The 12,222-nt window shown below is 31.7% G+C and overlaps 1 protein-coding gene across 1 annotated transcript; it reads left to right on the top strand.

Moving 5' to 3' along the window:
- The first annotated feature begins 6,871 nt into the window (after positions 1–6,871).
- On the top strand, positions 6,872–10,927 carry LOC133818927 (F-box/LRR-repeat protein 4). Its single transcript, XM_062252039.1, has 9 exons — positions 6,872–6,889; positions 7,084–7,416; positions 7,633–7,875; positions 8,023–8,429; positions 8,781–8,966; positions 9,420–9,612; positions 9,974–10,050; positions 10,143–10,293; positions 10,384–10,927. The coding sequence occupies exons 2-9, from the start codon at positions 7,150–7,152 to the stop codon at positions 10,681–10,683; spliced, it is 1,824 nt and encodes a 607-aa protein (XP_062108023.1). The 5' UTR covers positions 6,872–6,889; positions 7,084–7,149; the 3' UTR covers positions 10,684–10,927.
- Positions 10,928–12,222: the final 1,295 nt, after the last annotated feature.

The following is a 12,222-nucleotide window of genomic DNA, read 5'->3' as shown; positions in this document are numbered from 1 at the left end:
GATAAATATGATTGCTGGAATTTTTGTAAAAAAAAAAAGTGAAGTGTGTTTTAATAAAATGAATTTGATTGGTATTTTGAAATAAATTAATATCCTAAACTATGGTAATATTAAAAATGGTATTTTTAATATAGTATGAGTGATTATTTTATATAGTTACGATTTATCTTTATTTTGATTATGAAAAATATTGAACTTAATTTATTTGTGATTTTTAAAGAAATTAAATGGTGGCTGAAAGTTTAGTTTAATAAGTTTAAAATAATTATTTGATTGTCACCTATGAATTTATGTTACATAGAATTAAGTCTTAAAATAATTCAAGCAAATTTTTTTTTCCCACACTTAAAATTTATATTTTTCTCACATCAATTATGTAATTCTATTAATTAAAATTAAATTGATATTTTCTAAGGGAACATGATAATCATGATATTTTAAATCAATTTCAAGTCTTTGTTATTTCTTTGTAAGTTGAAAATAATAAATGGATTTATCACATATATTTTAAATGGCTAAATAAAATTATTTTTATGAAATAAAAATAATGTCTTGAGAGATTTAATCAACTAGTAATTTTAAGAAGATAATTAATAGTAAATGAAGCATGTTGCAAGTCTATTATTTTAAAACGATAGAAGTAAGACGCGTAGAATTATCGTTTTAAACGCCACATTTACGCAACGTTCCCACGTATGCATGTTACATGGAAATTTACTTTTACGTCCAAAATTATGTCTGTTATGCAACCATGTAGTTTTTATTAAAAGATCATGCATGCAATAAAGGTAGAATGAGCATTATTCTTTTTATGACCTTATGCGTAATTAAGCATGCTTGTATGTTGTGTGTAACTCCTACAATGTGTGCATGACCCATGCACACATGAGTTATATGAGAGGGAAAAATAGTAATTATGTGAAGCTAAGGAATGTCGTTTTGATTATGGTATAGGCTCGTTGAGAAGTTGTGATTTTACTTAGCTTGGACCTGAGGTAAAGAAGTTAGATAGAATTTATGATTGTTTATGCTATGAATGGTAAGACTGTTTGTATGAATGAAAATGTTATGAGTTATGAAATGCTATAATGTGATGATATGTTGGCTTGTATGAATGCTGTATGATATGAATGGATGTTATCATGATAAACGCGACACATCAAATAAAGAGGCTACTAAGGATATGAAGACGTAACCGAGTTATATGTAATGGTTGCTAGCGTGTTGAACGCGACTCAACAAATGGGTTACTAAGGATATAAAGACGTAACCCGAGTTACTAAGGATATAAAGACGTAACTCCAAGGGCGGACGCGCCGAGGTTATTCAAGGACCAGGGGCTCCTATTTACCTCAAAGGGTGGCATGGACAAGTTAGCGGGCCATGTTCACAAGGAATTGTTTATGATTATGTCATGATGTTTGGTGATGTTTATGATTATGTTATGATGTTTGGTGATATTTATGATTTTGTTATGATGTTTATGATATGATGGTGGCATTATGTTGACGTGGATATGTTTATGTTTATGATATTGATGCCAATTTTATGATGATGCTATGATGTATAAAGATAAATGATAGTGTTTGTAATTTGTTGTATCTTACTTGCTTGTTGTTTGTACTTCCTTACTGGGCTTTTAGCTCACCCGCTTACTTTCCCTTCCAGGTAGCAAATAGGTTTCTCTGTGGCACGCGTGGTGATGTGGGGAGTTCTGTCGTCCTGGTGTGTATGGCATGAGGCATCCTATGGACGAGAAACGATCAACTTTAAACACCATTTTTAATAATGTTATGTTTAATGGGATTTTCTTAAAATTGTCAGTGGTACTTAAACTTTTGTTTGTTTTAGAACTTTGCATAAAACTGATATTTTCTTTTTAAACTTTTGGGCCCAACTTGCATATTTTAAGCGAGACCCCATTGAAACCTTTATAATAAGTGGTTTTCTATTATAAACCATTGAAAATGTGAATATTTTATTAAGTACTAGTTAAGGGCGTTTTACAGAGGGTTAAGCCTAGGACTTTTAATGAAGTTTAGTTGTGTGCAACAAACATCTATAAAGGTAGAAAATATGATGTAAGTGTTGGGAATTGTGCCTTGAAAACATATGTTGTAGAGATCTTTTTAAAAAATTAATAAATAAATTGAATTTGTTATGTATATATTTTATGGACTATATTATTCTGTGATAATATTAAGTAAATATCAGAAAAATTCCTAAGTTCATATATGTGATCTCAACCACGTATTGACATAGGAGGATTGTGTGTTGAGATAAAAGAACTTGAATAGTTCACAGTAAAATAAAGTTATGAAATCTTTAGATTAATTACTACAAGTACGATCCACTAGTATTATGAATACATGTAATCTAGATCTAAGATCTAGATTACTAGTGTAGTAGGACACTTTAGTAGAGGTACTTTATATATTAGAGAATATATAGAACTGGACCAGATATGTTTATTAATATTTAGTTAAATACCGTTTCGAAGTATTAATTAAATATATCAATTGATGATCATACACAAACAGATCTTAATCCTGAAGTTACTATGAACTCCTGTTTATGTTATATGAGTTTTTTGATTCACTCGTTAGGGTCTGTTAGAATGATCAGGCTAGAAAATTTTGTTTTGGGAACTCATTAATGTAAATGGTTGGGGGCATAATATAGAGATATGAAATCTATATCTTCTCGTAAGAAATTGAATAATGGTTCTCTTAAGGGTTGACTTTTGGGATTGAAAAGTTATTGAGCTCAAATTCATAATTTAGTTATGAATTAACCTTCACTAGTAAAGTCAATGGTACTTAAGGAAACAAGATATAATTAAAAGGGTCAAAATATAATTTTATTCCCGGTTAATTATGAACCATTATTAGAGGGTTAATTTGTATGTAATAATTATATCAATGGACACTTTATTATTTATAAAGTACTCAGTAAATGAAATGCCTATAATTACAAGAGTGCAGTATCATATTTATAGTGGAGTAATCATGGGATTAATAAATTAAGATTATTTAATTAAAGAGATTAATTAATAATCTCAAATTTATTGGAGCTTGGAATTATAGGTCCATAGGTCCTCATAGCGGCTCTATCAACACTATTCAAGGCAAGAGTTGATATAAATGGTAAAATGGTGAAAAGACATATTTAAGAAGAAATTTGTTCTTCGAGCCAAATATGCAATTATGTGATAATAATGATTAATTAATTAATTACAAATTAGTTGTAATTAACAAAATTAATTAATGATTAATTATTATGTAATTTTTGAAATTATAATAAAATTAATATTTAATTTTTTGAAATTAGTATTAATTAAAATTGGTTTTAATTAATTGGTAGAATTAATTAAATATCTTTATTTGAGTGGAAGATAATAATTTGATAAGTTCAAATTGGATTTGAATTTAAAAGATTGATATTTATTCAAATAATTAATTATATTTGATATTTAGTTAAAAAGATAATAAATTCAAATTTGACTTAATTATCAGGTTGTTAGATTTTATCTAATAAGGTAGTTTGGATAAATAATTAAATAATTGTAGAAAAATCAAATATTCCTAATTTATAGGGTGCTGCACGACACACACAGTCGTGAGCCATATATATTTCAGGGATGGAATTTTCACTTTTATTTATTTATTTAATTAATTAATGGAAAATTCAAAAGTTAGTTTTTGATACTTCATTAATGAGATAATTAATTAATTAAAAGATAAATTATAAATTGGTTATATATTTATTTTTTAAATTTAAATATTTTCAATATAAGTTAGACTTATCAGAAAATAAGAGATACATTATTTATTCGCTCTAAGAAAAGAACGATACTTTTCTATCTCTCCCTGAAAAAGATACAGAACCAATCTTATGCCTATTATCTTGATCTCATGTATTGAGTACATCAAGTTGAATAAGAAATATACCATCATTTATTTTCTAAGTGTCCACACACTTCTTGAGGTGTAGAGAACGTTGTGGAAGATCTTGGTGTGAGTACTTGGGAACAGCTTGGATTGGAAGTTCGTTCATTTTACGAAAAGATAGCAAGGACACTTGATAGGCATCAAGAGGTATGTTATTTATTCTTATTTATGATTAATGTATGTATATTAATGGATCCACATATTTAAAAGTAGTTTAAATATGTTACAAAATTTTTTGTTATACACTAGGCCAACCCACCATCATTCCGCTGCGTATTAGGAAACTCGTTCCTAACAGTAAGAACTGCACCTATGTTGGCTTAGTGGTGGTGCCGCCTCTCATGGGAGTTGGAGTTTTTCCCCAGAAAGTTCATGAAGAGATGAGCACATGGACATGATAGTGCTAAGCAAGAAAGTGGGAAAACAAAAGATGTGGTGGAGGTGTGTGAGGTATCACCGGTTTATCATATGGATTAGTTGGTTCAAGCTTTTGAGTAACTAATGATTTTGATGGGACTTTGTGGCAATTTCACTAAGGTAAAGTTATAACCGAAAGGTACTTTATTTTATGCACCAAAATTGTTTTAAGCTAGAGAATGAGGCTTGTATTTAACCAAGTGGGGGATTGTTATGATTGGTTAAATACAAAAAAATAAGTGTTAAAATATAAGCAAGGTATAAACACTTAGTGAATTTCACATAGTGAAGATGTGAAATTTGAGTTTAATTTATAGGCACTTTAAAAATGTATTTTTGGGTCCAAAGTGATGCATGGAGGTATCTAAGGGTCCCCAAAAAGTTTGGTAGCATTTGGAGCATTTTAGGACCTTTGGAGGGGTCCAAAATCAAAGAGGGTGGCGATGCGTCGCCACCCAAGTGGCATAGCATGGCCTGATGCTTAGGGTTTCAAAAACCCTAGCAGGAAATGCGTCGCTTGCATGTAGGCAATGTATCGCATGTCGTTGCTTGGCAGGCGATACATCGCCTGCATGCAAGCGATGCGTCACCTACAGAGTGTATGACTTACGTAAATTAGCTCCAAATGACGTGTTTTACAAGTCTAATCCTATTGGTTAGATTTAATGACAGTGCGTACTCTATATAAGGGTCAATTAGAGTTTTGGAAGAATTGATCACTCTCTCCAATCTCTCTCTAATCTCTCTCTCTAGCTATAAGAATCTCAAGTTTTCTCCAAGAAACTCATAAAGAAAGTGCTTGACTTTGTGAGTTTAAGGTTTGTTCAATATCAATCCTCATTTCCTCTTAGAAAGGCCTCAAGCATCAATGGTGGTTAGGAGATATAGAATTAGAAAAACGTTACTAAAAATGTATAAGCCTTGGATTTGTGGTTTTGCTTTTGTTCTAAGGACTTGCTCAAAGTGGTGGTTTTACAAGGTTTTTTTTTTTTTTAAGATTCATCAAAGTTGAAGAAGACCATTCACCAACTTGGGTTTGCATAATCTTTCTCAATCTTTATTTAGGCTATGTCAATCCATTTTTTGTGTAGATTCTAAATTTTGAGGTGGTGTTATCTCACTCTCCCCCAATAGGTTATGGGTTAGTGATGGGTTAGCGACGGGTTAACGATGTTGAATTTGGTTATAGAAGAATGAAGATGTCAGCGACGGGTTAGCGATGGGTTAGCGACGAGTTAACGATGGTAAGAGTTGTGAGTGGGTTAGGTTGTAGGTTAGCGACAAGTTAATGACGCTGAATTTGGTTATAGAAAAATTAGGATGTTAGCGACGGGTTAATGATGGGTTAACAATAGTTTAACGGCGCAATAACGATGCTACACGAAACATTAAAAACACATTGACTTAACGATGCATTAATGATGCAATAGTGACGCTATAACGATGGTTCTTGTATATTATGTTAAATCAACAAAGGGACTGCAATGGAATAACGATGTTTTTTATTAACTCAAACTTACAAAGTCAATAATGATGCTACAACGATGCAATAACGATTGGTTAACGACACTGAACAAATCTAAAATAACAAGACATCCTCGTTAAACCATTGTTAGGAATACGTAGATCCAGATTACAATTTCTCAAGAACAACAAAAAACATGTAGAAAATTAAACACATTGAACACAAAGTTGCTCAAAAAACATATCAAAGTGATTCTAACATGCATATAACACTAGATAAAGTGGGAAGAAAATTACCCATTAGATTTTCACTATAAGTTTGTCTGAATTTTTTTCCACAAGATTAAATGGGATGATGATTACGAATTAATGAACTATTTCAAATTAATGGGTGTAAGTGACCAAGAGAGAGTGGTAATGATTGTTTAGAAATGAAGAGATGATAAACGGGTAAGCAATTTGATGACAAGGATAAATTTGTCTAAAATTGAATGGAAGACATACAAATGTGATGTTTTTTAAGTTTGTCATATTAAAAATGGAGCATTATATTTTTACTCCAAAATTTAATTAAGACACCTTATTTTTATTAAAAATTAATATATAATATATTTTTTTCAACTTATGCTCATATTTTTCTATTTTTTATTTTTCATATTTCAAAAAATCCATATTGATAATATTTATTTTAAATATTTAAATAAAAAATTGTTAACGCAAGAGTTTTTTATTTAAAAATTATACATAATTTTTGAAAAAAACTATGAAAACAAGATAAATAAAATTATTGTAATTAACATAAAAAAGAAATGAAAGAATGTGAAAAAATATTGAGAGAAAATGTTTAAAATAATTTTTTTTTATAATTATTAAGTTTTCTATATATATTTTTGGATGAAAATATATCCGTAAAAAATTACCCCTATTAGGATGGATAAGGGTTTTCCCTTTTAATTATTTTAGCAAAATAATAATGTAATAACAAAAAAAAAAAAAAAAGTAAAAAGATGAAAAGACAGAAGCAGAATGTCAAGGGGGAGAAGCGGTTGAGTAGAAAAGTAAGGGCATACGCAGACCTTCTATATCTATATCGATTCCTTCCTTCCTTCTATCTATATCTACGTACATACGCACACCTTCTATATCTACATACATATACATATACATATACATATATATAAATATAAAATTTCCCAGCCTTTTATTTAACTTGCTTTCCTTCATTTTCTTTGCCCGGAAAATTCTCCTCTAGGATTTCCCATAAAGGTACAGTTTGGACTCATAGAAAGGATTGATCTAAAACCATAAACCAACGAAAATGCGAGGTCACGATCGGATCAACACGTGTCTACCAGACGAATTGATCGTAGAGGTCTTCCGCCTGCTTGATTCTAAACCCAGCCGTGACGCCTGTTCCCTCGTCTGCAAGCGGTGGCTAGCCCTAGAGCGCCTCAGCCGCACCACACTCCGGGTCGGCGCCACCGGCAGTCCTGACCTCTTCGTCAAGCTCCTTGCCCGTCGATTCTTCAATGTTCGTAATGTTCACATTGATGAGCGCTTGAATATTACGCTCCCCGTTCAGCTCGTAAGATATTTTATTTACCCCAAACTAATTGACCTTCAGTTTCTGCCCGATTCTAGATTGTGATTCACCCGTTTCTTCCTCGTATAGTTTTTTTTCTCTAATTCTGGGTCGTATGATTAGATTGAATTAGGGCGGATGTGGTACCAATCGGGCTAAGCTTGTTCTTGTTTATCGATATGACCCAGTTTATTGTTTATTATTTGATTATGGGGACAGGGAAGAAGACGCGGGAATAACAATAATGTGGTTTCGTCTCTTCAACTATATGCTACTGAGAAAAATGGGCCTGAAGATGTTGGATTTGAGTCATGTAGTTTATCTGATGCTGGGTTGATTGCCCTTGGCGAAGGCTTTCCGAAACTTGAGAAGCTGAGCTTAATCTGGTGCTCTAACGTCTCAAGTTCTGGCTTAATTGCACTCGCCAAGAAGTGCTCATTTTTAACAGCTTTAGATTTACAGGTGAATTTTTGGTCTACTATACTTGAAATTTGAAGTGTTTTATGTGGGTCTTATCTGTTTCTGTTAAAATAAGTGAAAATATATTCATCGTTTACCTCATTTTTCCCAAGTTTTGTGACATATCATTTTGGTATGGTTTTCTTGAAGGGTTGCTATGTTGGAGATCATGGTCTAGCTGCTGTTGGACAGTCTTGTAAGCAGCTTGGGGATTTAAATTTGCGATTTTGTGAGGCCTTAACAGATACGGGTTTAGTTGAATTAGCTCTTGGTTGTGGGAATTCATTGAAAGCTCTTGGTATTGCTGCTTGTGCTAAGATAACTGATGTCTCACTGGAAGCAGTGGGCGTACATTGCAAGTCCCTTGAGATCCTTTCTTTAGATTCTGAGTTCATGCACAACAAAGGGGTGCTTGCTGTAGCCCAAGGATGCCCATTTTTGAAAGTATTGAAGCTACAATGCATCAATGTTACTGATGAGGCATTGAAAGCTGTAGGCACTTCTTGTGCGTCATTGGAGTTATTAGCTCTATATAGTTTCCAGAGATTCACAGATAAGTTAGTGCCATTTTTTAATCTTTGTCGCCTCAGGTTTTACATCTTTATTTGATATGTGTTTTTGGTCATTTATTGTCGAGCAATGTGCTATCTGATTACAGGTATGAAGAATCTGTAACCATAGAACTCGTTGGAACAAATTAAATCTTGTGTACTTTTTTTTTGTCTATTTCATTTGCTCTTAGGTTCATTTTCCAATTTTTCTATTGATTGCCTCTAAATGTTATTGGGTACCTTAGTTTATAAGATAGAAAAGATGTGATAACAGCTTGGCTTTTTTTCATATCTTTATTCTATTTTCTAGTAAGTTCAGTACTTATTCTTTCATTTCATCCTGATTTTAAAACTCAGGGGTTTACGTGCCATTGGGAATGGATGTAAGAAGCTAAAAGATCTCACTCTAAGTGACTGCTATTTCCTAAGTGACAAGGGTTTGGAAGCTATTGCCACTGGTTGCAAGCAACTTACTCATCTTACAGTTAATGGGTGCCACAATATTGGTACTCTGGGACTGGAATTCATTGGGAAATCTTGCTCGTATGTATCTCTCCCAGCTTGAATTAAAATTGGTATAATAGGAGGTAATACTATGAATGAATAGGATGGAGTTCACGTTTAAGTTACACACATTGACTATTCTTGAGTTATGTTTAGTTCCATGATATTACTAGTGTATTAATAATACGACATTTCCTCCTTTCCATGATATGTGAACTATTTGTTTAAACAGCTTGATTGGAGAAGTAATTATAATCTTTGCTTTGTGCCAATTAGCTGTTCTTATTTATCATTTTATGTAAAAGTAGATTAATTTGTGTTAGGATGATTTCGGTTATTTGTTCCACTAAATTATGCTTGTTCTAGATAAATTTCTAGTTCCTCTTTCTCTTCATGCCAAAGGCCCTCGGATGTACTAATATTGACTTCTGTTAACATGATAGTTATATCTGTTCATTTGATTGCTAATCCGTATATCCTGGATAATTGCAGGCTTCTTACTGAATTGACTTTGTTGTACTGCCAAAGGATTAGCAACCGTGCACTTCTCGAGATTGGAAGGGGTTGCAAGCTCCTACAAGCGCTTGATTTAGTCGATTGCTCAAGTATTGGAGATGAAGCAATTTGTTATATAGCCAAAGGCTGCAGGAATTTGAAGAAGCTTCACATTCGTCGATGTTATGAGGTACGTTCTCTGTCTCACATATTAATTACATGGTTTATAAGTATTCCTTCTCCCATAAGATCCATTTGTATAAACCTTCCAATTTTTTATTTAATGTTGTTTATAAGTATTCCTTCTCCCATAAGATCCATTTGTGTACACCTTCCAACTTTTTATTTAATGTTGTTTAAACAAAATATTTAAAGTAAATATGATACTTGCTGACAAGCTTAATACCGTATCATTGTTACTGAAGAATGCTTCATTGTTTATACGATGTATTTGATTGACTTCTGTTAAAAAGTTTTCTTTTAGTGGTCGGTCTGGTAGTTACCATGTGAATTATTTGTGACAGCATATATATCCTTCTTTGTGGTTATAGATTGGAAACAGAGGAATTGTAGCTGTTGGAGAGAATTGCAAGTCCCTGACAGATCTTAGCCTCCGATTTTGTGATAGGTGAATTCTTCTTTTCATTGTTTATAGAATTACAAGTATTTGAGTATGAATTACACTTTGATTTCTGTCTTCACTCGCATATTAATTATTAGGGTCGGGGACGAGGCCCTTGTTGCCATTGGTAAGTGTAACTCCCTACAGTATCTAAACGTTAGTGGCTGTCATCAAATTGGTGATGCTGGAATAATGGCCATTGCAAGAGGTTGTCCTCAACTTACCTACCTAGACGTGAGTGTTCTCCAGGTGTGTTTCTCTCGCTCTCTCTCTAAACGAAAAAAAAACCCAAAAATCGTGAAAAGGCAGAAAACCCTTATGTTGATTTTAATTGGGCAGAATTTGGGGGATATGGCAATGGCTGAGCTAGGAGAAGGGTGTCCTAATCTGAAAGACATAGTGCTGTCTCATTGCCGTCAAATAACAGATGTTGGGCTATCCCATCTTGTAAAAAACTGCACTTTGCTTGAATCTTGCCACATGGTGTATTGCCCAGGCATCTCCTCCTCTGGTGTTGCCACGGTGGTCTCAAGCTGTCCCAATATAAAGAAATTGCTTGTTGAGAAGTGGAAGGTTAGCCAGAGGACCAAAAGGAGGGCTGGCTCTATTATATCTTATCTCTGCGTTGACCTTATTTAAACTCTGTAAATTAGTCTTTCACTGACTTTGCTGTTCTTTCAATCCTGAAATCCACACACAAAATCCATACCGAAACGAGCAACTAACTGATAAAATTTTATGTTTCTTTGTGGTTATAGTAGTCTGATTGATTGTTTGCAAGTTTTTTTTTTCTTTCACCATTATAAAAAACATATTGAAATGTGCTTGATTGTAAAGGAGACTCTGAAAATTAAAGAAGTAAATTCTTTTCTTGACCAATAAATTTTGAAGCTGCCCGGTACTTTTTTTTTGGGCATCTTTAGATGGCTTTAAAGTTTTGGAAAATTTTGATAAGTAAAAGCACAAATTGACAGCATCTATAAGATCTCTTGAAATTACAAAAGACTTCTATTATTACCGTAAAACCTTCATAAATATTATTCCATATTGAAATAATTTATATATAATACTCGGATGATTTTTTTAAGTCTCGTGCATAGTATAAAGCAAGTTAAAAATAAAATAAAATAAAATAAAATAAAATATTTGTCTCAAATTATTCTAAATAATAATTTATTATTCAAAATTATTATCAAATTTAAATTTGTGAGTTGATAATAATTCCCCAACATGAACACCTTAATAATGCTAAAATATTATTAGCTAATGACCTCTTCATAATAATAATATTAGTTTAGCCCCAACGGTAAGAGATTTTAGTGTTTTTTTAGCAATAAATATTATAATTTTGTACAACTTTGAAAACATAAATATTCCTAAGAAAATGAGGAATATTTTCTAACTAAACAAGTTGTCTTTTCATCCTAAAAGCATGCGCAACTAATCATGAAATGATGAATCTGGATAACAAATTTGTTATAACCTCTAACGAAGACCCAAAATCATTGTAAAGTGTAGTTTTCTTAGCAAAAATAGACACAACTGCTAACAATATGTGACTACAACATCCACCGGAAGATCCAGCTAAAGAATCAAATTCCAGGTCCACCATCTACTCTATACATTTTGCTTGTACTGAGAAGCAACCTATAAAATAAAATATCATACAAACAAAAACAACATTAGTTAATGTAATTGAATAAATGATAAATTTAAAGGACAATAATACTAAATATCACGAAAATTATAAAATTATCAATTTTAATAGATAAAAGAAGAAAAAACTTATATGTGAAGTACAACTATTGTCAATAGCATCGTTAAAGTCACAACTTTTCATTAGATAAAAAAACAACCTACAAAAAATACTAAAAAATAAAATTGATACAAATATAAAACTTTTAAGAATGAAATAAAGAGAAAATAATAATATAAATATGTTAAATAATAATAATAACAATAATAAAAAATTAAATATTTCAACCTATAATTACAATAAAAAATAAAAATTAAAACTTATCTTTTATTAGTGCTTCATATACTTCAACGTCGTAATAATCTTCAACAACTTCGAGAGCTTAATAAAATAAGACTTAACACAACAAAACACAAAACAAGATAACCAATATTAAGAATAACTTTAATGATAACATAATAACATGAAATAACACAATAACA

Source organism: Humulus lupulus, chromosome 2 (assembly GCF_963169125.1).
Source record: "Humulus lupulus chromosome 2, drHumLupu1.1, whole genome shotgun sequence".
NCBI lineage: Eukaryota > Viridiplantae > Streptophyta > Magnoliopsida > Rosales > Cannabaceae > Humulus > Humulus lupulus.
Note: the sequence above shows the minus strand (reverse complement) of the source record. Positions and strands in the feature narration are given on the sequence as shown.

Excerpts from the sequence above, each read along its gene's own strand:
- LOC133818927 (XM_062252039.1), top strand. The coding sequence starts at position 7,150 with ATGCGAGGTCACGATCGGATCAACACGTGTCTACCAGACGAATTGATC. Across the intron at positions 7,876-8,022 it reads TAACAGCTTTAGATTTACAG|GGTTGCTATGTTGGAGATCA; the intron begins GTGAATTTTTGG and ends GTTTTCTTGAAG. Across the intron at positions 8,430-8,780 it reads TTCCAGAGATTCACAGATAA|GGGTTTACGTGCCATTGGGA; the intron begins GTTAGTGCCATT and ends TTTAAAACTCAG.